This window comes from Calonectris borealis, chromosome 1 (assembly GCF_964195595.1).
Source record: "Calonectris borealis chromosome 1, bCalBor7.hap1.2, whole genome shotgun sequence".
Taxonomy (NCBI): domain Eukaryota; kingdom Metazoa; phylum Chordata; class Aves; order Procellariiformes; family Procellariidae; genus Calonectris; species Calonectris borealis.
In genome coordinates, this window is record NC_134312.1 from 144,873,476 (window position 1) to 144,897,894 (window position 24,419).

Below are 24,419 nucleotides of genomic sequence, written 5' to 3' on the forward strand. Positions count from 1 at the left end.
ATTTCACAAAGAAAAAAAAAAAACAAAACCTGAGTTATGAATTACTACTGGGAACCAATAAAACAATCAGTATCACGGAAAGTAGAAGCAAAACTATTTCAGTCCGTATTACACAAAGATATCAAGTTTTATTAGATAGAGTAACAAGCCACTTAAGGGTACAAAAGATAGGCAGAAAAACATTCTGAGTATGTATAACATAACACTTCATGCAGGTAGTGACTGAAAAAAAAAATCAAAACTGAATGACTGCTCAGTATGAAGTACGTAGAGGTAAGAACAAGGATAAAAAGCACTGTAAAAAAACATTTAGAAAGCCTTTTTTTATAAATGGAATGTTTGGTTTACTCCTATGTATTCTGCAATTGCAAGAGATTGCATGTGGAGGTAGCATCTTAGCCTTTCATGCTGAGAAGTCTCGGGTGAGTTTATTCTGATGTCAAGTAGCAGTTGATTTCAAACTTCTGCAAATATCTCCTGCAAACCTGAACATCTTGCCAGACATTTTAACTCAGTTTTTGCATATAAAGTGCATCTAAAAAGTGAGGTATATTGGTGAAGCTGCATAGTGAACTTTATACAATGCCTGTTTTTGTTTTAGACCCGATGCTTGCCATTTCTCTTACCTTCATGATCATCTATTATTGCACAATTCATTTAAAAAAATAGAAAAATAGGATTAATATGCAATGGCAAACAACATAAAACCCTTAGTTTCTACATAAGCAAAAAATACTTATTTTTCCTCTCAATAACTATAGAGCTACTAAAATAGGTAAATAAAAGACCAGTTGTGAAATCCCAAATGAGCATGACAGAAGCCAAGAATCTGTATTTTTAGAGCAGTCAGAGTTTAGATAAGGAATTTGTTTCATATGTGTTTATTTTCAGTGTAAGGCATATTTTGGCAACACCTAATAAAACATATTTCATTACCACAGACAAAACTGTCTCGGGGCCTAGTTTTGGTATCTTTATAACTGCAGAACTGGCATGAGTGATAAAAAGTGTAAGTGTTGAAATACACATACCTCTTACAAATAATAAAGAATTTTGTGACTACCCTGTTGCTAAAGTGGCTTACTGCTGATACTCAGCACATAACAACAGTACAGTCATTTCTAGATCTCTAATGTTAATGATGTATTGGTGTATATATAAGAATCATGTCAAATAGGATTGTTAATACAGTATCTTTGATATATCAAAAATATTTTTAAACTGTTCCTTTTGTATATTTAACACAAACTATGAAAACAGACAAGTCTGATAAAAAATACTGAGAATTGGGGTTGCAAGTAGTGCAGAATATCTTTACAAGTATAAGAAAGATAAAATCTTATCACAAAATAATTCATGCAGCTACTGACATGAATAGTTCTCCTTGCTCATATGTAAAATGAAATAGGATTATGTCTTGGGACTTTCAATATTGCCACCTGCTACAGAATCTAAGCACCTCCAAGTAAATTATACCATAGTTTTCTAGAGACTTCAGCCAGGTCTGCCTGCTTTCTTTTCGGTGAAAAGGCCTTGAAACCCTGATGATGTTGAGACCACTTTTCTTATTGAGTCTTTAAAACATCCCTGGTTTAAGTTAACTGGACCTTTATGAGATGCAGGATGTTTAAACCAGGACACATTAAATGCAGACAAAGCCTTTTCAGCTTTTCACAGACTAAGAAGGTGAGAACACAATGCTATTTGTTCCAGCCCCTTTACTTTCACAGTGAAATGGAGGATTAATTTTTGTGTTAAGTTCTATCACATCTTTGACAAAATCATCGTTTCCTATGAAGTCTCCAGCAACGATGTTAATACATTCTTTTTTTGGTCCTGGATACTGCTGCTTTATCCAGATTTTCAAGCATGGAAGACTCTGGAGTGTCATTTTCTTCAACGATCCAAATGGGTGTACTAGAATATACCTTAAATTTTCAGTAAGGTTAATCCCCGCTACAAAGAATTTTTCTGAAACAAAAATCAGAAGGTAACACATTAAATATTCCTTTGAGGAGAACAGAGGCTGGTCAGCATTGCATTAACTCCAGATCTCGTTCCTCTGGGAATCATTAAAGTACTAACTTTGCAATCTTTCTGTATTGTTTCATATCCCTAGAACTGTTTCAGTACACTGTCTCCCCTTGTTGCAACTGCATGCTGTAGTAAATAGTTACTGAACCAAGCTCGGTTATTGAACCATTCCAGTTTAGCTACATTTATCTACATTATTCATTGCAGACTAAAGGTTCTCCACTAATTAGTCCTCCTTTGTAAATTATGTTTGTTTCTGTAAGAGTTGCTTCCAAATGCTTAGCCTTCCCCTGTGACGGCCGGGAACACAGGCTGCACCTGCATGAGCGTTTTTCTTCGGCTGGGGAGCGTGCTTTTGAAGCAGCTCTCCCCTGCGTCACCCCACGCGTGCACATCACAGAGCTGCGTCAGAGGTTATGAACTGAATTTCTTTCAGCTTAGACTATACCGGCATGCTTGAGCGCTGCTCTTTCCTGATGCAGCTACAGCCTTCACGCACGGTTCTTGTACGGGTTTCTTTTTCCAAGGATAGCATAATGCATTTTCCTCGTCATCAGCGCTGCCTAAAGCGGCGAGCACTGGATTGAGGAAGCAGTCTCCTCCCTGTGAGAAGGGCACGGCAGCAGCAGCTAGCTCTTCTGTGCTGAGGGCTTCTTTTCCACGGGATGATGCAAGTGAAGCAGCTGCTGCAATTTATATAGTCTATGCACGTACATACACTGATGCATGTATTTCCAGCACCAAAGATGAATGTTGCACTCACCCATGGGTGGGCAGAGCACTCAGCAACATGGGCACATCAGCGTGCACAAAGTGGTTATATATCCCTTAATGCTATAAACACCCAACTTTCTATTCCTATTTGTTTTGCATTGCTGTACATGCCCCTTAGTTCCTCCAAGCAACTCCCTGTGCCTACCTGGACGGCCCATCCGCTTCATGCGCTCTAAATACTGGATGAGAGCGCGAGTGGCAGTTTTGTTTCCCCACCAGTATGGGATCGCAGGCCACAGCTCACAGTGCTCCTCCACTTCCACGTCCTCTTCGTACGAGACTATAACCTGATGGCCACGCTGCCACATGGTCCGCAGCGTCGGCACCACCTAAGAGAAAGCGTGCCCAGGTTGAAGTCAACAACACAGCAGCGTTCCCAAAGTTCAAATACTGACGTGTGACATTGCCTCGGTAGAGAGATAAAGCTTTTAAGCGTACAGCCCAGTAGGTTGTTGGCTGAGTTACAAGCTGCAGGGGCAACAGGAGCATGGGAACTTCAGCAGATTTCCCCTTTCCTCAAGCAATTCAACTATGGTAAAGTACAGAACTCAAGGTCTTACACCTGCGTAACAAGAAACCATCCCCGTGTCGGCCCTCGTGCACGTACCGCTGCTGAAAATCTGTTGGGAGAGGAAGACACAGGCCGTTTGGTGAAAGGAGGTAGGACATGGTTTAGTGGGCATGGTGGCGTTGGGTTGACGGTTGGACTCGATGATCTTAGAGGTCTTTTCCAACCTTAATGATTCTATGATTCCATGAAGGGGGCAAAGCCCTGCACCCAGCTGCAGGAATACAGACACAGAGAAGCAGGAATAATTCTGGCAAATGCCCCACGTTGATCCAAATTTGTCGCAATTTCAAGAAAATTGAACTGTTGAAGACTTGGTAAGACTAAATGTAAGTCTTCAGGAGATGATATGTTAATTCTGATTTCTCTAAGTGGAAAGTTTCTGAAATTGAGGTGTCCCAGACATTTGGAATTGAGAGAGGGGAAGACTTGAGTCAGAAACCTTCTCAGACAGACAGACTGGCTGAAACAGGTCTGTTAAATTTAAGTGTTTCAATATGGAATGACATTTTCCAATCCTCAAAACTTACCATCAGACAGAATTGAGGCCCTCTGACTAGTTTTATTTGCAAAACCAACGTATACAACCAACAATACCAAGGTATTGTTTTTTTAAGAATGGTGTGGTTAAAAGCTGTGTCTGATGCTTGTGAAAAGGAAATGGTGGCTTTTTGATGTTCCAATTAACTTATTAATTAAAATAAAAGCCAAAGGCAATTGAAAATGTTTTATGTAAATCTTTAAAAAGTGCCAAGGGTTGAATGAACATGGGAATCCCTCTTATTTCATCCAAGAAAGAGAGAGTGGGAGCCTCAATTAGGTCAGAAAATACTGCAAAATTAAGACACAAGCTACTCAAACTACAAAAATCTGTGGTTGACAGAAGTCTTTGTTTTACTCCATCTGTCTTTCTAAAGCTGGAACCTCTTAAAAAAAAAAAAAAAGGATGTGAGATAAGAGCCGGAAAAAAAGCTACCAGAAATGTGTACATGAGCCCAGGTGCTTATTTTGCAAACAAAGCAGAAATGAAACTGTAGATGTCTAACAAGGGATTTTTAAACTCTAGTAATCCAGATCAAAGGAAGACGCCTTGAATAGTTAAGGCAATTAAAATTTTAAATGCAATGTAATGTTGTCACACCGTGGCCTGTGCCAGTACTACATACAGACCTCTACTTAGCAGTTGCTTCATAAATGCTTTGACGCTTACTTCTGTGCGATGAGAGAGTTGCAGTCTCGAAAGACAGTAGATCCCAGATTATTTTAGAATAAGTGAGCAAGCACTTGGTTATTTGATGTTAAATCTAAATCTGTGATCCTGAAAAACCCCACAGCTACCTAACCTGCAATGGTATCAGTTACAAAAATGGTGAGATCCATTGTGCTGGTTACAGACCCCACAGAAATAAAGTCTTCCTTCTTGAGGGAAGTACTTGGCTTCTCTTTCCTCCAATGCCCTTCCTCCCTCCCCCTGGACACACTCCGAAACGTTCTTCTTTCTTTAGTCAGGTGATCTCAAACCATTCGTTCATCACCTTCGTTCAACAAACTATCAGCAGCAGCTTGCCCTTTTGCAATTAATAACTTTTTTTTTTCCTTTTTAAGAGCTGGCCATGTGTCTGAAAGCAAATTTGACCATCTTCTGCTTTGCTCATCCACGACTTACGCACTCAAGTTATTTGAGGAAACAATAAAACAGTGCCATTGAGGTCTCCAGTTATTCAGCTGAGGGCTGAATATTCAGAATCCCCTAGTTTTGCTGAGAATTGTTCTATTTTAACTCTGCTGTACAAAATGCTTTGAAATGGTAATACTCGCCCTTACTGATACACCAGCTTCAAAGGCTGAATTCGAATCACAAACAGGGTCATTATTATCCTGTACCCCTCACATCTCCAGAGAAAATGCTCTGTTCCTGTGCATCTTTGAAATGTTAATTGTTTAACTACTAAAAGCTCCCACACCTTGTAAAAAAGAGGAAGGTAAAAATCTCAACTTCTAAAATTTAGCAATCAAATAATTTCTGATTACTTAAATTAAGGCTTTTCTGGAGGTTTGGGTGACTGAAAGCATATTAGGCTTGGTTGGAAGGTCAGCTCCAGTTCACATCCAGGAAAGAAAGTCAATGCCACAGAAATGCACTGAGGGCAGAGGTGCTATTAAGAGGGACCTGGACAGGCTGGAGACATGGGCTGACAGAAACCTCATGAAGCTCAACAAAGGCAAATGCAAAGTCCTGCGCCTGAATGGACTAACCCCAGGCACCAAGACAGACTGGGGCAGCTGGCTCGAAAGCTGCTTTGCAGAAAAGGACCTGGAGGTCCTAGTGGACACCAAGCTGAACATGAGCCAGCAGTGTGCCCACGTGGCAAAGGTCAACTGCAAACTGGGCTGTATAAGTAAAGGCACAGACAGCAAGTCAAGAGAAGGGGTTCTTCCCTTCTATTCAGCAGTTGTGGGACTGCATCTCAAGTACTGTCTCCAGCTGGGGCTTCCCCAGTACAATAAAGTGATTGACATGCTGGAGCGAATCCAGCAGCATGCAACCAGAGTGAGCAGAGGCTGGAGCATGACACGCAAGGACAAGCTGAGAGAGCTGGATCTGTTCAGCATGGAGAAGACTATGGGCAGGTCTTACTGCTGTCTGCAAATAACTAACGGCCAGATGTAGAGAAGACTCCTCACATATGCATAGCAAAAGGATGAAAGCCAGCAGACACAAGAGAGATTCTGATCAGGTAGATAAGGAAAACACGTTTACTCTGAGAGTGATCAAATGTTGGACCAGGCTGCATAGAAAGGTTGTAGAATCTCTAGCCTCGGAGATATTCAAGAATGAACGGGACACAGCCCAAGGTAACTTTCATGTTGGTCCTGCTTTGTATGGTGGGGTTGGACCAGATTACCTCCAGAGGTCACTTCCAACCTAAACTATTATAAAGAGCACAAAAATTCATTTATAATTATTGCTGTGAAAAGGCAGAAAATGGATTCTTTAAATTCTATAAATACAGAATGGGCTATATTTATGACACACACACCTTCTTTTCTTTTTTTTTTTTTTAAAAAAAACAAAGACAGGACAGTGGATGACAGCTGTGTCCCTACTATTGTCCTACAACTCAACAGACATGACAGTCAAATTTAATTCCCTCCTCCACACTGGGGGATGTAGGTTTGCTTTATCTCCTCAATTTTATTAGGTAAAGACCTATCTCCGATGCAGCAAATGCTACTTTTCCTAGGTTAAAAATATAGCGAAAGTAGAATATATCTAAAAATTTGGAATCGAAGATCTCACTGTAATATATCATTCTTAAAAAAGGAGGAAAAAAGGATCTCATACTTACGTTTCTGGGACACAGTTTACACTGGAAGATCTCTTTTAAACAGGCAATAAGAAGACAATGAAGTTTCTTGGTTAATCCATCAAAATTCCTGCAGGCTAAGATCACAACTTCCTGAGGATGAGTTTCCAACCACCTTAACACTTCCCACAGGATATCCTACAAGAGAGAGTCACGGCAACTTAGAAAATCATCTATGCTATGCAGGGGAAAGGACATAAAACCAACAGAGCATTGATGGTGAGGTAGAGTCACAATCACAATAATGAACATCAGCGAAGGTTTCTGGAGGATGGCCGTCTGACTGCCCACAAGGAGGTCCAGAGAGATGCACCCCAGGAAAACCTACGTTCTGCAGGTCTGTGCTGGCTTGCTCTGGATATGGTTCTAGCACACTACACTTAACAGCTTTGTATTTTGATAATATCCATGAATCTCCTACTACCTAGAGGCAAGTTAGCAGTAAACCCATCTCTCCAAGCTTCTTTAAGGACAAACAACGTATTAGCAGCAAACTCAAAAACAGGGAAAAGTTCTGTGCTTGCTTAAATATAACAGGACATGCTTTCCCCATTTTTAATGGGCAATGAAAACTTCTTGAAGACCACATATAATTAGCAGGGTAGTCAGGCACTACATCTAACTGTTTACATGAGCGTGCCAGTGACCGTGAAGTCTCAACACATGAAGGGTTCAGACTCATGAGCATGAAACTGAAGTTTAGCCAGTTAGTTAGTCTACAAATGAAAAGCAGCATTAGCTGGCTGTGCCTGGCTGTACAGGTCCCAGCAAATGGAAAGATGATGTAAACTACTCCACAGTGAGAGAGCACATGCAAAGAGCAACTCACAGTAGTTTCTTCACAGCAGCTGACAGTAATTTGGTCATGGGATCCAGACTTGAGTCTCTCTGTCTTTCAGTGAAATACTTTTTCCTCAAAAAAAAAGTGTTTTGTGTTTTTATTGGGCATTTAATCCCTTCTTCTCTTTAATAACTTCTCTCCTTACCGGGGAAATGGGATTGCCCTGGGTGGCATCATGGGACAACACAAGACAAACCGCAGAAACGTTTGGCACTAGGTAGGGGCTAGGCAGCAGAGAGCAAGGCACAGCAACTCCAGTTTGAGGATGAGGAATTGATTGATGCTCCAGTCTCACTTGCAGCTGCTAAAACTAACTTCCAGCCCTGCTGATTTTCTCTAGTTTGAAGTCCTCACATTAGGAAAACAAACAATCTACTCAGAAAACCTTGGGACAGTGTTTTCAGATTATGATGGCTCTTAAATAAAAGCAGCAGCACTGTTTTTATAGCCATCCCAAAGGTAAAGACAATACCTTTACAGTAACAGTTGTGTAAACCATATGCACGAAGTACAAATTCATAGATGGATCGTTAGCCTTGTGGGCAATCCTGAAATCCAGATATCTAACTCCGGCCTCAAGTTGCTCCGTCACAGTCAGTACCTGAAGGATGAAACAGGAGACAAAGGTCCTGAGAGCTTGGAAGAGATTTGTTTCTTTCGTTTAGAAAGCTGAAAAAGATGTACGAAGTTAGCCCTATGACATTTTTCACAGGTCTTTCATCTTTAAAATGGCACTATATAGCACCAAGTTGCAACTTCGAAGTATTTTACTCTCTGACAAGAGTGATCCCAATTTCTCTGCGGCATATACTGCAGGTACAGATTAGATTGGTTTCAGACTTCTGCCCTTGTTATGTTCTGAAAGTTAAAGATCCATTAACCTTGCGTAAATATACAATCGCTCTTCACAAGACTATTCGTATGAACAAAAACTGCAGGATCAGCACCTTAGAAAAGCTGTATTTATTTTACTACATCAAAGACTTTACCATGGTTGTCTCTGTGGAGCTCACTCATCCTCAACAGAAGGAAAAACAAAAATAGAAAAAAGTACTAGCTTGATATTTAAACATTTTAAAAAATTAACTAAACTTTACATGAGGGACCACACCTTCATTCTCTTAATCTTTATGGAAAAAAAATTCCCTTCAGCAAGATTTTTGTCTTTGCTGCTGGGTGAAATACTTACACAATATAGATGGGGAAAACAAGTGACATCTCACACAACAGTGACAGTAAAAATGACAAACATTACCTTCTGAACAAAGTGCAAGAGAAAAACCTTTTTTGATTATAGTAATACTAAACGTTATTTATAACAACAATAAACATGAGAAAAACAAGATGAGTTTCTAGGACCAAGTGGTCAGCTTTAAGCAACATATTTGTCTATATGTATCATCCCTGCCTCACCTACGTGCTTTTTCCCCACAAAAGAAGATCTGGTATGTATGGCACCTATCTCATACCCCAATGTGCTGGTTTTGGCTGGGATAGAGTTAATTTTCTTCACAGCAGCTAGTATGGGGCTATGCTTTGGATTTGCGCTGGAAACAGTGTTGATAACACAGGGATGTTTTTGTTATCGCTGAGCAGTGCTTACACAGAGTCGAGGCCTTTTCTGCCTCTCACCCCACCCCACCAGCGAGGAGGCTGGGGGTGCACAAGACGTTGGGAGGGGACACAGCTGGGACAGCTGACCCCAGCTGACCAATGGGCTATTCCATACCATATGATGTCATGCTCAGCATATAAAGCTGGGGGAAGAAGAAGGAAGGGGGGGACGTTCGGAGTGATGGCCTTTGTCTTCCCAAGTAACTGTTACGTGTGATGGAGCCCTGCTTTCCTGGAGATGGCTGAACACCTGCCTGCCCATGGGAAGCAGTGAATGAATTCCTTGTTTTGCTTTGCTTGCGTGCACAGCTTTTGCTTTACCTATTAAACTGTCTTTATCTCAGCCCACGAGTTTTCTCACTTTCACCCTTCCAATTCTCTCCCCCATCCCACGGGGGGGGTGAGCGAGCGGCTGGGTGGGGCTTAGTTGCCGGTTGGGCCCATGACACCTAGGCACAATCTCTCATGAGAGCGCAGATTTCTAGGCAGCAGGCTATTTTTTCATTGCGCACGGGAGAGCATGACCACTCTCAGCACTGCAGCACAAGCTTCAACTTTGCCCAGGCATGACAAGAATGCTAGACAGCCATTACCTGTGTTGTAGACCACTTCATGATAATTGGGTGCACAATGCAGGGCATACATTTGTTTAAGAACTTCACCAGCTTGGATTCATTGCCACTAACAGCAGAGTTTTCATCCAAGCAGTAGGTCATAGTGTCATGACTCCCTGTAGAATACAAAAATAAGTGTACAGAAAATGTCATTTCTTAACTACTGAAGAGCACGATACACTGTTATATTGCGTGTGCACACCTGACATGCCACTCCGTCTCCAAATCACACACCTATATTGCCTGGCAGCCTATGTAGTTACGGCAAAAAGGTCAGCTCTTCTACAGGGGATGCTCACCTGTCATTAATAAGCTTAGTGTGAAATCTTCGTGAAGGGAAAGCATCGAGACGTTTCCATAAAGCAGTCCCCATCTAAACTACACATCATTGTTTGCCTCAAACCACAGTTAAATGGCCTGTTTCAACTAGCATCTTCCACTGAAATAATTATCTTGATGTGAAAACCCACTTTTTTCAGGGAATAAAGAGCTGAAGGCTGAATTCATCTAGAAGTTGTCCTGGTTTAAGAGTTGTACAAATGCAGGATTTCATACTCCAATCCCATCATCTCTGCACAGGAAAATATGACTGAAAGTAAAATTCCTCTTCTTATACCTTTGACTGGACCAACTCCTAACTTGGCACTTTAAGCATTTATACCTTAAATATCGGGTAAAAATGCCCTCCTGAACTAAACACCCACATCCCCTACATAAACAACGTAAGAGATGGGCGCTCGAAGGTTTCAGAGGCAAATCCAAGTCTAAGTTTACATGTGATAGATGGACAAGATCCACCTTTTACGGACTTCAAAAATTACCTGGCTCTTTCCAGCCCAGGGAATTACATAGGGGCCGGCTAAGCATCAGAGCCAAGTACAGGCTGCCCAAATGTCTGACTTCTTTGAAGTCTCAATAAATCTGACGCATCTTTTGCATCATGTTTAGATGAAACTCTGTTGCAACTCACAATTTCTTCAGGACAGGTAACCAGTGATTTTGCTAGCTTTTTCTGTTCCATTATTTCTTCTAAATTTATAAAGCATCAATAAGAAAAACTAACAACTCAGTGAAGTGACTTGCTGGGATCTTTACAGACTATCTGCAAGGAATTTGCATATCATTTTGTTTTTTAAGTTTCTGACAAACAAATTGTTCACTGGTGCTAAGAATTGCCTTCTTGAATGGTCAGTCTCACTGGTGCCAATTTCTAGTAGCCAAAGAAAAAGGACAAGATTGTATCTGAAATAAAGAAAATTCTTTGAAACGGTCAATAATAGTTTAATGTCTCACTCAATTTTTTCACCTTTTAAAATCGGGTTTCTGCCTATGTTCCTGCTTTAAACACCTAAACCAAGCTCATTGCAAATGAAAGATCAACAATGAGGGCGTGCAATCAAAGAAGTTTGTCTTACAAGATGTAAGAGTCAAACCATTAAATACCCATGGACCAAATCCAAGTCTGAGAGAAGTGAACAGGATTCCATCGATGGGCGTTGCATCTACTGGTGCCAGTCAGCAAACAGATAGTAACCTTTCATTTAGGAGTCTTCTTGTGATGTCAGTGAGTTACAGTAACGAAATGAAGATGGGTATATCCACGACACAACAAATATGATGCAAAGATAGTGAGCCAGCACCAAACCAGGTAGCTTCAGAGCTTAAAGCAACATCTCCCCAGCAGCACTGTGCTGAACTTGGTGCAAACACAACACTAATTACTGAGACTTGCCTCTCCTCCTCCTCATGCTTTTGGAATGTGCTCTCTCACGTTTCTTGCATGCCTTGTTGTCTTCTCTATCTGAGATAAGCTTCCACTTCCAAACTGGGCTTCCCCCAGTCATTGCTCCCTCTGAAAACCCGCCAGAGCTGTCTTGACCTGATTGGTCTTGATCTGCTTTTATTCTGACCTGGGCTAGACCAGTTTTGTAGGTCAGCTGGACAGCCACCAAAATCTTCTGAGCTAATAGCCTGCAATGCTCTGTAAAAGTCCTCCAATGTTTGCCGGTCACCATTAGGAGAAGAGCCAGGAAGTCAAAGGCACACATCAGCAGGTTCTCAGCTTTCTACAGTGTCCAAGAAACACCACTGTGAAAGCTTTTTGAAACAACATGGTTCCTTTTCCACAAAAAAAAAAACACTGAGCATGCTACTGACCTTTTGAAGGATTTTTGCAAGAGGAACAAAAAAGAAAAAAAAAGGGGGGGAGGGGGAAGAAGAGGAGAATATGAGAATATTACCTTCTTTCTTCTGTCATAAGATAGATACTTATTTTCTTCTCTTGATGGTTAAATAAGAAATCTAGATTTTTTTAATAACATCTGTCTTGGGGTCCTCTTACATTTGCATTATCCAAAACAGAGATGCACTTGTTTTGAAGTTAACATCCATTGAAATTACATATCCAAGAAGTCACCATGAAATACGTTTCTGGGTTTCAATTTTAATCGAAACTCCACGCTCCATTAGTTCACAAAGGGCAAGAAAAAAAAAATCTCCACACAGTTCTTGGGTCCTCCCAGGGCTCCACCCACTGAACACACGACTTGATTTTTCCCCACTATCTCTAAATATATGTCTCTGCTAAAGTTAACCTATGATCCTGTATCCTACGTAAAACATTCATCTACACGCTGTGCTGCTTTCCACCCAAACTACCTGTTGCATCTACAGGTGTGAGAGAAAACATGGGCTAGACTTTTCTTTAGTATCATTTCCATTGTGGAGGCAAAGGGAGTCACCCAAGAGCTGACAGTCCTCCAGTGCCTCCCCACCTGCCAGTGAAAACAGGTTCTCCTGCAGCTTCTTTGGACAGAACAGGGAGGGATCATCTATTCAAGGCAGCAGAGAGAAGCAATAATACAACCAAAGAAAGGCTAATGATACACAGAAAGGCTAATGAAAGGCTAATGTAGTACCAACGAGGACACCAGCTATAGCGCAGCTATATTTACCCATAATAGGATAAATCCAGTTTTCGTAAGCAGGGTCATGCAGAAAAGTCACACTCTACATTCATAAAAACATATGTTAATTAAAAGTCTCCATCCTCTTTTTTTTTCATACCTTCACAACCTCTTTTAAACGGTACAAAGAAACAAATAATAAGTTAAATGTTATTTCTCTCCTTTTGGAACCATTTTATCATGTAGGAAGTGGCAAGAACGAATTAGGAAAATCTCACCATTGCCCAGATAAGCAAATGCTGAGATTATTAACACTGATCTGACAAGATGATGCACAGGGACTCTTTCCTTCCTTCCCTCAGGGAAAAGAAAAAAAAAAATCCTTTTTCCCCCCTCCCCTCCAAGAAACCTCAAACATTACAGACTAAAAGTATTCACATGCATGCACGCGTCACACAAACCCTCCCCAAGCCCTTCTCCCACACACTGACCCAAATAATAAATGTAGCCATCCTGAAATGGGACAAACAGGATGTTCCAATGCTTAAATGACACACTAACAAAACAGCGGAGAACAAAAGTTAATCTTTACCTGGAAGAGCTAAGTTATAGAGGGGAATATCCCAGAGCTTCTCTGGTAATCGTGACATCCATTGACCATTTTCATGGCACACGTGAACGGAGGTTTGCACAGGGTCTTCCATTAGGGCCTGCTCTAGGACTTCATAGGGTGTTCTGGGAGGGAAAAAGAAAAGAAAAAGAATAAACCATTTCATATGCTGTGGTTGAATTAATGCCATTGCACCTGTGCAGAATGGATTGATACAGGCTATAAAACGTCAACCCTTCTCTCAAGTAGTTGCAGCAAAATGTCAAGAGCTTATCGGCTGCAACATGCACTGCTTTTGATAGCATTGTCTCCCAGCACAATGCCAAGGGAGGGTTCCTGCCTCAGGCTTGTAAATTGAAAAAACCAACTGAAAGAGAAAATAGAGCCAAGACAAATATGTGCAGCTTTGTTGTATGCAGAAATGACTATCTACATTGGCTCTTGCGACCTCATGAGGAGTAACCCACCCCCAGTGTGGAATAACGTCTGTTCCCTGACCCTTTGCAGCCCCGGGAGCATGGCAGCAGGACCGATGGCAGGGCCAGGACAGGGGCTGGCCCTGTGACCCTCAGGTCCCTGGAGAACACTTACCTTGAAGCATCAGTTCAGCTGCCACAACAATATCTCTACGAAAAGCCTTGACAAAAATGTCAGGACATTGGATTTTCAAGTCATGCTGGCTCCTGGGGTGACAGAGGAAAACTTCCATATTCTTATTCCCTGTTTTGAGAAGATCTCTTGATGTTTGTTCTTACCACCCTTGCTGAGCCCATGATCACAAGTACTTCAGTTTGGTCAGACCTTCCTGAAAACTACTCTGGAATTGTTCTTCTTGGATACAAGCCTCTCTGGGATCTCCTGCAAAATTGCAACGGTCATGCAGGAGTGCCAGTGGGTGAAACCCAGCTGAGAAATCATGGTCATCACCAGGGCCTACTAGAGTTACCCTGTTCATTTTTCATTTTATGTTCTCCTGGATGATGCAGAACATGAAGGCGAGCTCTCCATGCCATCATATTTTTTTCTAGGATGTTCCTGAAGTTCAGGTGGTGTTTTGGGGATGAAAGCCTTCCTTCTTCTCACTGTTTTCAAGGCTTTAGCTATTTTTTCACAGCTATGTAGTGGGACACCTTCTTTTAGATCATGGCACAGGGATTACCTATATTAATATCACACCTTCCTTTTTAATCCTTTTTAAAAAAACTGTCACTGTGAATGACTCCTTCCTGTCTGCTACAGCAATGGCAGTCAGATACGTATTTGTGCAGGTTTTGTGCTCTGCCAAATATCCTCACTGGTCCCTGGTCCCTTTTGCTACATCTCAGCACATTCATTCCTGAGATTGCTTCTCCCCAAAGCATTCTTGGGTTGCTTTTGGGAGGTGGTTGTTTTTTCTGGATTCACAAGTGAGCCATACTGTTTATATGAAGAACATTTCCTTAAACATGGTGCAATAGATTTTTTTTTTTTTTTGGCAGTCACATAGGGTCATTTGAAAGGCAACTTTAGGAATTGCATTCCTAAGTTTTATGTCTGTACCGCACATAACAGATACAATCTGCCAATGCACGTAGCATCACTCGTCCAGCCTGCCCTGCTGTGCCTTTGGTGTGGCTTTGAATTGGTCTCTCTGAGCATGGCCACCCCAGTGAAGATAAGAATGGGACCATGTCAGCTGAGGGAAATGCCCAGCACCCTGGCGCAGTGACACGGGCTGCACGTGGCCGGTGTGTAACCTGGGGCTTTCCTGCCGGTGAAGAGCTGCTGCCTCTGAGGTTATCCATACACACAAGGCCATCGCATAAGCAGTAAAGAAGTGGTTGAAACCCTCTCTTGCTCCCTTTGTCTCCTTATTTTAAAAAGGATTTTTAAAATTTGTTTTAAAAAACAGATATTTGATGGGCCTAGTGCCAAGTCAAGTGGAAAAACTCCCATGGATTTATTTAGAAAAAAAAGGTGCAGATCTTTTTGTCCTGCATAAGCAAATGGTCTCTATATACCACATCTGGTATTCTTATTCTTGGAAAGAAGTTCAGATCTCAGGCAGATCAACTCATCCATCCTCTGGCTCTGCAATTTAACATGCCGAGCTTCTGCCTCCTGCAAACCCCTTGCTCAGACAACAGATGTCTGCAGCTAATCTTGTCCCCTTTTGCTGTGTTTCATGCTTCCTCAGACTGCACACCACTGCTCGCCCAGGGCTGCTCTGCTCTAGTCTATGTACCCTGTAGCATCAGCGTGGATAGGGGCTGCAGATGCTTAAAACAACATTGCTATTTAGTAGTTGCAAAAGACTGGATAGTCTTTCTCCTTCCCCAGCTCTGAAGCTGACAGGAGCTGTGAGGGTGCAACACTCCAGCATATGGCAGCACTTACGCTGGTCCTGTACACAGACTAGAAACCTAACTATAAGCACTGCTTTTCCTCTTCTCTTTGTGTCCTGGTTTTGGCTGGGATAGAGTTAAATTTCTTCCTAGTGCTGTGTTTTGGATTTAGTATGAGAAGCATGTTGATAACACACTGATGTTTTCAGTTGTTGCTAAGTACCCTCCTAGTCAAGGCCTTTTCAGCTTCCCATGCTCTGCCAAGTGCACAAGAGGCTGGGAGGAGCATAGCCAGGACAGCTGACCCAGCTGGCCAAGGGGGTATTCCATACCATATGATGTCATGCTCAGTATGTAAATAGGGGGCGTGATCCAGGAAGTAGCGATTGTTTTTTTGGGTATCGGTCGTCGAGTGGTGAGCAATTGCATTGTGCATCACTCATTTTGTATATTATATCGTTATTATTGTTATTGTTATTATTTTTCCCTTCCTTTTCTGTTCTATTAAACTGTCTTCATCTCACTCCATGAATTTTACTTTTCTTTTTCTGATTCTCTCCCCCATTCCACCGATGGGGGGCAGAGGGAGTGAGCGAGCGGCTGTGTGGTGTTTGGCTGCCTGCCGGGTTAAGCCACAACAGTCCTTTTTGGCACCCAACGTGGGGCACGAAGGGTTGAGATAATGACAGATCTGACCACAGCGTGTTAAGGCAAAATTTGTTACAAGCATTCATTAGATTGGTTTAATAGTCGCTGGTCACAATGTTGATTTATTGGCTCTCAAAGTTGTGGGGCTGGCTCTCAGTGTTGGGTTATGTAAGACCTTGCAGTACGTATTCCCTGTTGTGCTGTTTATCACTGCTCGGAAGTGCGTCAAGGTTATCATTTTGCTGCACTGTGTAACACTGTTTTATGATATGATAAAATCATTGGTCGTGAGTCTAACCTGGTATTTGTACTCAGCATTGCCATCATCTCTGTACCTCGGGAGCCAGCTCTCGGAAACTATTAATAATTACACTCTTTACCTTTTCTCCTTGGAGAATCAATTTATGGGGGAAACGGGGGGGGACACTTTCCCCCACTCCTTCCCCTTCCTTTCACATTTCCAGAAACTCCTTTTTCTTCCATCCTCTTCATGAAGCCCTCCACAATAGTTCTTGAGAATTTTGAATATCCTTGGGATGTTCAAACAAGCATGTTCGTATTGCTACATCTCCTGAATGTGGTTCAGGTCTTGTTTAGGGTTAAACAACTATTTAGAAATACCATCCAGAGATCAACCCCGGCAACGGACACTGTGGCTACTCAAACCCCTGCGACAGGCACTGTGGCTACTCAAACCCCTGCGACAGGCACTGTGGCTACTCAAACCTTGGCGACAGGCACTGCGGGTACTCTAACCCCCGCGACAGGCACTGCAGGTGAACGAGAGAATTGACCTGTGCCAGTATCAGTCAGCCCTATACAGAAGAAGAAATACACAAGAAAATCAGCTCATTTAGTAAGGGATGAAGATGAACTGGGGCCATCACGACAACAGGAGGAGGAAGAGACAGAAGCCATAAATGACATGGTAACCATCTGATCCCTCTCCCCGAATGAGCTGTGAGATATGAAAAAAGACTTCAGTTGTCGTCCAGGTGAGCACATTGTCACCTGGCTGCTCCGATGCTGGATAACGGGGCCAGTAACCTGGAATTAGAGGGTAGGGAGGCCAAGCAGCTGGGATCCCTTTCTAGGGAAGGGGGCATTGACAAAGCGATTGGACAAGGGACACAAGTCCTCAGCCTCTAGAGGCGACTCCTGTCAGGCATGAAGGAAAGGTATCCCTTCAAAGAAGATGTCATATGTCACCCAGGCAAGCGGACCACCATGGAGAGAGGTATCCAGTACCTGAGGGAATTAGCCGTGCTAGAGGTGATTTATGATGACCTGAACAATGAGCAATTACCCAAAGACCCAGGTGAAGTCAAATGCACCCGACCCATGTGGCGGAAATTTGTACGGAGCACACCAGCGTCACATGCAAAATCATTGGCAATAATGACCTGGAAAGACGGAGAGGAACAAGTGGTGGATGAATTGGCTGGCCAACTCCGGCAATATGAAAAAAGTCTCTCTTCCTCCCTACGGGCCTGTGTCTCTGCTGTGGAGAAACTACATGATAGCTGAGAAACTGTCCCGGGGGCTCCAGCAATTCAAAGAGGATATGTCCTACTCCCCGCCCTACTCCCCCGATACAGACAAGTATCTCAGACATTAGGAGTAAGCGTCCCTCTGCTCAAGCGAGAAGATATAGTGAATATACACCCCGGGGCACTCTGTGGTTTTACCTGCGTGACCACGGAGAGGACATGAGGAAGTGGGATGGAAAATCTACCTCAACCCTAGAGGCATGGGTACGTGAGTTGCAAGGAAAAACAACCACAAAAGGGGGTTCTTCCAGAAAAACTGCTGCTCCAGTCTCCAGTGAGCAGCTCCCCACACAGAGTAGAAGACCTGACTTTACTTCCAATCTTAATAAAGGGACTTTTGATTCGCATCTGCAAGAAGTGAGTAATGAATACTATGACCAGAACTAGAGGGGCCCTGCCTCCAGCCAGGTGGAGGAAAGGGACAACCGGGTTTACTGGACTGTGTGGATTCGATGGCCTGGCACATCAGACCCACAGAAGTATGAGGCTCTAGTAGACACCGCTGCACAGTGTACCCTGATGCCATCAAGTTATGAAGCGGCAGAACCCATTTGCTAAACCACAACACCTTGGGATCTGCAGCTCCCTTTCCAGAGCCTTTGGGGCTGCCTAATTCCTCTGATCCCCAAAGCTTCCCACACCCCCCCCCAAAGCACGTACACAGCCCCCGCCATGAGCAGCAGGGACCTGTAAGCCCCGCTGGCCAGCAGGACCTTGGCCCAGCAGAAGCTCCTTTGCATCGACAGCACTCCCAGGATGCGTCCGAGGGTGCAGGTTTACCTGCTGCCACCCTCTCCTCCTGCCACATGCTCTCACCGCCTCGCTTGGGCTAACGCAGGCACAGTCCCACAGCTAACAGAAAAAAGCTGGTTTTCTGCCACCCTAGTCCCTTACACCAGTTCACCACCAAGTCAGGACAGCCCAGCACTGGCCCACGCTGAGGAAGCCCCTCTGGAGGCAGCAAGCCCCGCAAGCGGCTCTGCCGGGCTGTACAACAGACCCCTCGGTGTTGCCTGGCCAAAACCCGTGGGCAGCAGGTTCTCAGTCTGGCACAACCATCAACACCCCAATCTCTGCGGGACCAGGACACTTCACAAGAAGTGTCCTGCTGGGCCTGGGGAAAGCCAGCAGAGAGCAGAAACAGCAAGAGACCAAGCCATGCTGCGGTCCTGCAAATGCAGACATGCAAGAGATTCACATCTCATCTCTTCCTCTTCTTCCTCCCACCTCCCTCCACAGCACCCTGAGGCTGGGGATGGCAGATGGCAGCCACTCGTAGACGGCAGGAGCAGCAGCACCACAGCCGTCTGCTGATCAAGTCCCATACTGAAGTGACTGGACCAGATTTTGGCCGGATCCCCTGCACCATGCAAGCCCTAAATGCTCACACCACCACCTGCAAACTTAGCTGCTACCTTGAGATGTGGGGTTTCCTTTAGGGAAAAACTGAGGCTTGCCTGGAGGAATGAAATTACACCCGTTAGCTACCGCCTCTCATGACTAAATCCTAAACTTCGCAATGGAGAACTGTGTCTTTATTCCCTGCTTCCGGACAGGCAAGTCCACCCTAAACACGTTGTTGCCGTGATTAACCACCCTCACTCCCCTTGTTCACGCCAGCTTTCTGACCTGACCTTGGGCGGTCTGAGCGCAGGCAGCAATTACATTTTGAGGACTCTACCGGGACAAAACAATAAACAAGCAATAAAACATGCAAACGTGCAGAGCCACTAGAGATCACCATCCTCTAACCTGGGACACCGAGAGCATCGGGTGGGATGTCAGCCGGGTTGTGCCCAAAGCGTGCCTTGTACGCGCAGCCCCGCCAGCCCGGAGCGCTGGGTAACAGCCAAACATCACGCAGTTCCGGGAGGGAGATATAAGTGATGATGACGCAGTTAAAACTGCTGCAGCCGACTCAGAAGCTAACGAACGTCACGGGAATTACAAGAACCATTCTGACGAGAACTATCCGAAATGCCAGAGCGAGGAGCAAGCTGCCGACCCCGCCAGACACAGCGGCGATAGGAGGACAGAAGGGCTCAGCGCCCCCCCACCCCGCTGCTACCCCGCTGCCACCCCGCTGCCACCCCGCTGCCACCCCGCTGCCACCCCGCGCCCAGGGGCTGCGCGGCCCGGACCGACGCCCCCCAACCTCCGGGGAGACGGATCCCTCCCTCACTTCCCCCCCCCTTTTTTTTTAATTGTTTTACTTACTCCGATGAACGATTTCGTTTCCATCTCCGCTCTTCGGGAAGACTTGCACACCCCAGCTCCCCACCCCGGGCTCCCGCCGCGGGCACGAGCCCCACGCGCTGTCCGCACTCGGGCGGGGGCTGCCACGCCCTGCCACGCCCCGCCCGGGTCAAGTGACCGCAGGTTTAGAGGAAGGTGAAGGAGGGGCGAGAGAGATGAGGAAGAGGAGGGGAGGTGGTTCTGGTTCTGGTTAGGTGGAGCTGCCTGAAGGGCCCGGGTGAGACGCTCGGCGGAGTGAAGACGTAGTGCTTCGGGAGGAACCTGCAGGCGGGGGACGGGCGGAGAAATGCCGGGGGGACGCCGTGCAATAGCGCGTGGCCATCCTTCATTGCATTTAAAATCTATTAATTAAAAAAAAAGCTCTACATATATATATATTAGTACCTTAACTGCCTGCTTTGTCCAACAGAGTTTCTGTTTCTTCGGTTTGCAGAGCTAATACACAATTCACTAATTCTTTCCCTCCTCGTTAGCTTGTGCAGCCCCTCATCCGTGGTGAAATTCACTCATATTTATTATGGCACCTTGCAGAAATCTAGGCAAGCTCCTCAAAAAGTTTTACTGTGTCCCAGGATGGCAGGGCTGCCTGGGCTTCAGGGTTATGCCACAGTTCAGACTGCTTACAGAGTATCACAAAACTAGCTGGAGGTAGATGCAGAATAGATGTGCAGCAGTTGTAAAGCTAGGCACAAAAAGGACAAAATGCCAAAAGGGATGAAGCAGAGCAAAGGAGAAGGCAAGGAAGAAAAGATGCTGTTGAAAGGCTGTGTGGTTTTGCACTGCCATGATAGAAAGTAGCTGAGAACAGTTACAGAGAAGTATTACTGTGCTCTTCGTGGAATGAAATAAATGGGAAAGTATTTCAAACAGGAAAAGTTAGGAGGAAGAAACAGGCAAAGTCGACTTTAATTCTTCATTTACTTAGAAAGTTAAGACTGTGGAGGTGTGACAAAACAGCAGTCAGGCAGCCTCTGGATACCACCGTGATGAATACAGTACAGCCAGACATGGTTCTGGTCTTGTAAAGCAAACCTGTGTGAAGTTGTTGCGACTAGTGGGGAAAACATGACTGTGGAAAGGAAAATTTAAAAGCTATTTTTGTGTTGATTTGAAATGAGTAACAGAAAACTCAAAAAGAACCATGAAACTGAAATCCCAAAAGATTTTATTCTGGATGCGTTGCAAGAGGACTTTACACAGCAGTAATGTGAAGCATCTGCTGACCGATGTGGAAACAATCATCTTGCACGTCTGACCTCAATGGAAATACTCTATCAGAAAATCTCAAGCCCTTTCCAAACCCTCCCAATTCCCAGCCTTTCAAGTCTGAGTTTGAGTCTCAGTTCTTCTTCATTTGCACTGGAATTACTAGAGATGTCAAGAGAGTTGCTCCTGGTTTAGTCCTAAGATCACAATCTCTCTAGAGGGATTTAGGAAGCCCATAAAATGAGGAATGACAGGAAATTAATCAGCAAGCGATTAAGCCCTGAATAAGCATGTCTCCTGAGGAGGGGTCAAGGCAAGGATAACTTTTAGCAGTATTTGCAGAAAGAATGATAAGCAGATTTCAGGATGAAGAAGCAGGGGGATGAAAAAGCCCAAGATTTCTCAACCCTCCTCACAAAATAAATGTCTGCATTAAAAAGACTGGAGTTCAAAAGTATTGGACAAATGATGCCCAATGTGTCTACTGTGATGGTTAGACATGGGATACAATACTGCTCCCTTCACATGGTGGATTCTCAAGAGCCAGGGCTACATGAGATGTTTTTCCTCATCAGAGTTTTGCAAGATGAGGGAAATGTTTTGACTTACTTTAAAATAACAGAAAGGAGAAGAAAAATTAGAGTTGAGTTTTATTAGCTAAATTTTAATTGAAATGTTTGAAAAAGAAAAAAAAAAGAAAAAAAATTCCTCAAATGCTTCCAATTTGATACAGTCCCACCAATGCCAACTGCGGCTTCAGTGGGCTTGGGACAAAGAAAAACTTACTCAGAAGGAGCTTATCAGATTTTGAAGCATGCAGTGGTGAAAAGGGTTGAAGCTGGTAGCATCTGAGAGAGTAAAAACAGGCAGATACAGAAGCTTCAGCATGGGCATTGATGGAAATGCAAGTCTGATTTATATCTGTGGATCAGAGTGAAATATTTCTGGTTTGTTAGTCACAGTGATACCTGTCATAGAGACTTAAACTGGATTTTATACATTTAAACAGCTTTGGCTTCCTAAAATACGCTGCAGTCAGTCTGAGGGAAATCAGTTGATTTTTCAGAGGACTTAGAGGTTTATGAGATTTTTTGAATTATTACAATATTTGGGATGTTGTGTGAGACTTTTTTCTTCCATCCCAGTTTTTTATTTTCAGATACGGCACATCTTCGCTCTATGCTGCAACGTACAGAAATGCCACAAGGCATTTAAACAATCTTAACTGAATTGCCTGGATTTGGGGTGTTTGTTCTGGGGACGTTTGCAACACTCTGGCAATGTGTGTGTTTGCTCCTGCCCTGACTTACTGATAAGTCGTCTCAACCCTCACCTAATTTCTGTCTTTGGGAACAAACAAGCAGCTTAATATCTCTGAGAGGAGGTTGTATACCTAGCGGCAGCAGCCACGATGGCTCCTGAGAGCGGGGGAATCAGCAGGGAGGCAGCCTGCAGCACCAGGGAGGTCGCTCTGGGCAATAAAAATACCTGGGAAGAAAAATGCAGCCCAGACCTGCTGAGAGCTGGTTTCTGGTTCCCCGTGTTTGCTTCTGGGTTACCGGACCACGATGGCTACTCTAAGCTTGCAGTGCTAAGCTCGCACGGTGAGGTTGCAGGGGCACGGTCTGGAGTCCTCCTTTGCACCTGATCCCCAAGCTCGGGACCGCCTGTCAAGGAGGTGCCCCTGACAACCTGGCACCGGCTGGCAGGAAACCTTAGGCAGAAGGGTTTGGGTGGGATTTAGGTTGCCCGAACACATCGCAGCGTGCCAATGTCATCATGAAGAAACAGCCCTGGTTTATTTGCAACAGGCAAATTCAGTGATAAAATTCAGTGGCTGGTAAGAATGCTACTGTGATGGTTAGACATGGGGTACAACACTGCTCCCTTCACATGGTGGATTCTCAAGAACCAGGGCTACATGAGATGTTTTTCCTCATCAGAGTTTTGCAAGATGAGGGAAATGTTTTGACTTACTTTAAAATAACAGAAAGGAGAAGAAAAATTAGAGTTGAGTTTTATTAGCTAAATTTTAATTGAAATGTTTGAAAAAGAAAAAAATGAAAAAAAATTCCTCAAATTCCTCCAGTTTGATACAATCCCACCAATGTCAACTGCGGCTTCAGTGGGCTTGGGGCAAGGTCCAAGCAAAACAGTTTTCCTCTCAAACAGAAGCAACTGAGATTTTAATTTCAACTTAACTACGCCTGTGTTGACAAGAAGGGTTAAAATGCCCTAAAAAACATTTAGTAAAGCCAGTTTACTTCATGTCTGGCACCAGCAGTGTTTAAGACAAGACACAAAAGTCCTTCCAAGAGGTCAACTACAAAATGGTTTGAGCGCTGCAGGTGTGTGGTGCGAGGAGGGGAGGGGCTGGAGAAATGACACATGTTTCCTCACCCGATGGGACAGGCACTTGCAACCTTCTTGTTACAACAGTGCTTTCTTGTGGCACATCCTCTTAGGAGCTCGGGGGTCCTTCACAAACACCGATTCCTCTTCTTGATACCCCACTGATGAGCAAAGGCACCATCTATGTTTTTAGAGCTGAGGGAACAGAGGAGAGGAGGAAGGGAGAAACGAGCAGAAGGAGAGGGCTGGCGCTGTGCTGCCCCAGACACACCAGCTGAGCGAAGCTGCTGCCCTTGAGACTGGGATTTGAAGTAGTAACATATCTCTGGCAGGGAAAAAAAGATTTTGCACTTCAGGGAAAAAGGGCAAGAAGCTCCTGCAACAGACTGCCTGTTCACGGTCAAGAAATTCAGCGTCGGAGGCAAATCTTCGAGAATCAGGGGGAAAGGGATTGAGAAGGTCACAACAGGTCTGCAGGGCTAGCCTTTAGGGCTGATACTGTCTGATGGTCTCGTCATCCCCAGTAACTTTGTGATAGCAAGTCTGTGAGAGTCCCACAGCTCTGCTAGTCAGGGAGAGATAGGATCTATGAGGAGGTACTGGTTCTTCTTGTCGTCTTGCAACTAGATAATCAACTTTGTCCACTGGGCCATTACATCAACAGATCACAAAAGGACAGCTGGCATATGGAGGCACAGGAGAGCTGCTCGTAATGTCCTGCTAAAAGGAGAAGCTTAAGGGGGAGATAAACAAA

General features: G+C 44.1%; 1 protein-coding gene across 4 annotated transcripts; it reads right to left on the bottom strand.

The window, feature by feature from the left end:
* Window positions 1-94: 94 nt before the first annotated feature.
* PLCXD1 (phosphatidylinositol specific phospholipase C X domain containing 1) lies at window positions 95-24,226 on the bottom strand. 4 transcript variants are annotated; one of them, XM_075134374.1, is made up of 8 exons: window positions 20,069-24,226; window positions 19,604-19,689; window positions 13,312-13,454; window positions 9,793-9,929; window positions 8,058-8,186; window positions 6,727-6,882; window positions 2,954-3,137; window positions 1,395-1,971 (listed from the first exon to the last, which is right to left on the bottom strand). In XM_075134374.1, exons 3-8 carry the CDS (start codon window positions 13,421-13,423, stop codon window positions 1,679-1,681), a joined length of 1,011 nt encoding a protein of 336 aa, XP_074990475.1. In that variant the 5' UTR covers window positions 13,424-13,454; window positions 19,604-19,689; window positions 20,069-24,226; the 3' UTR covers window positions 1,395-1,678. The 4 variants fall into 4 exon arrangements, with proteins under 4 accessions (XP_074990485.1, XP_074990475.1, XP_074990470.1 ...); XM_075134369.1 differs by lacking the exon at window positions 19,604-19,689 and having other exon boundaries at window positions 20,069-24,225; XM_075134384.1 differs by lacking the exons at window positions 1,395-1,971; window positions 19,604-19,689; window positions 20,069-24,226 and adding an exon at window positions 95-222 and having other exon boundaries at window positions 13,312-16,660.
* Window positions 24,227-24,419: the final 193 nt, after the last annotated feature.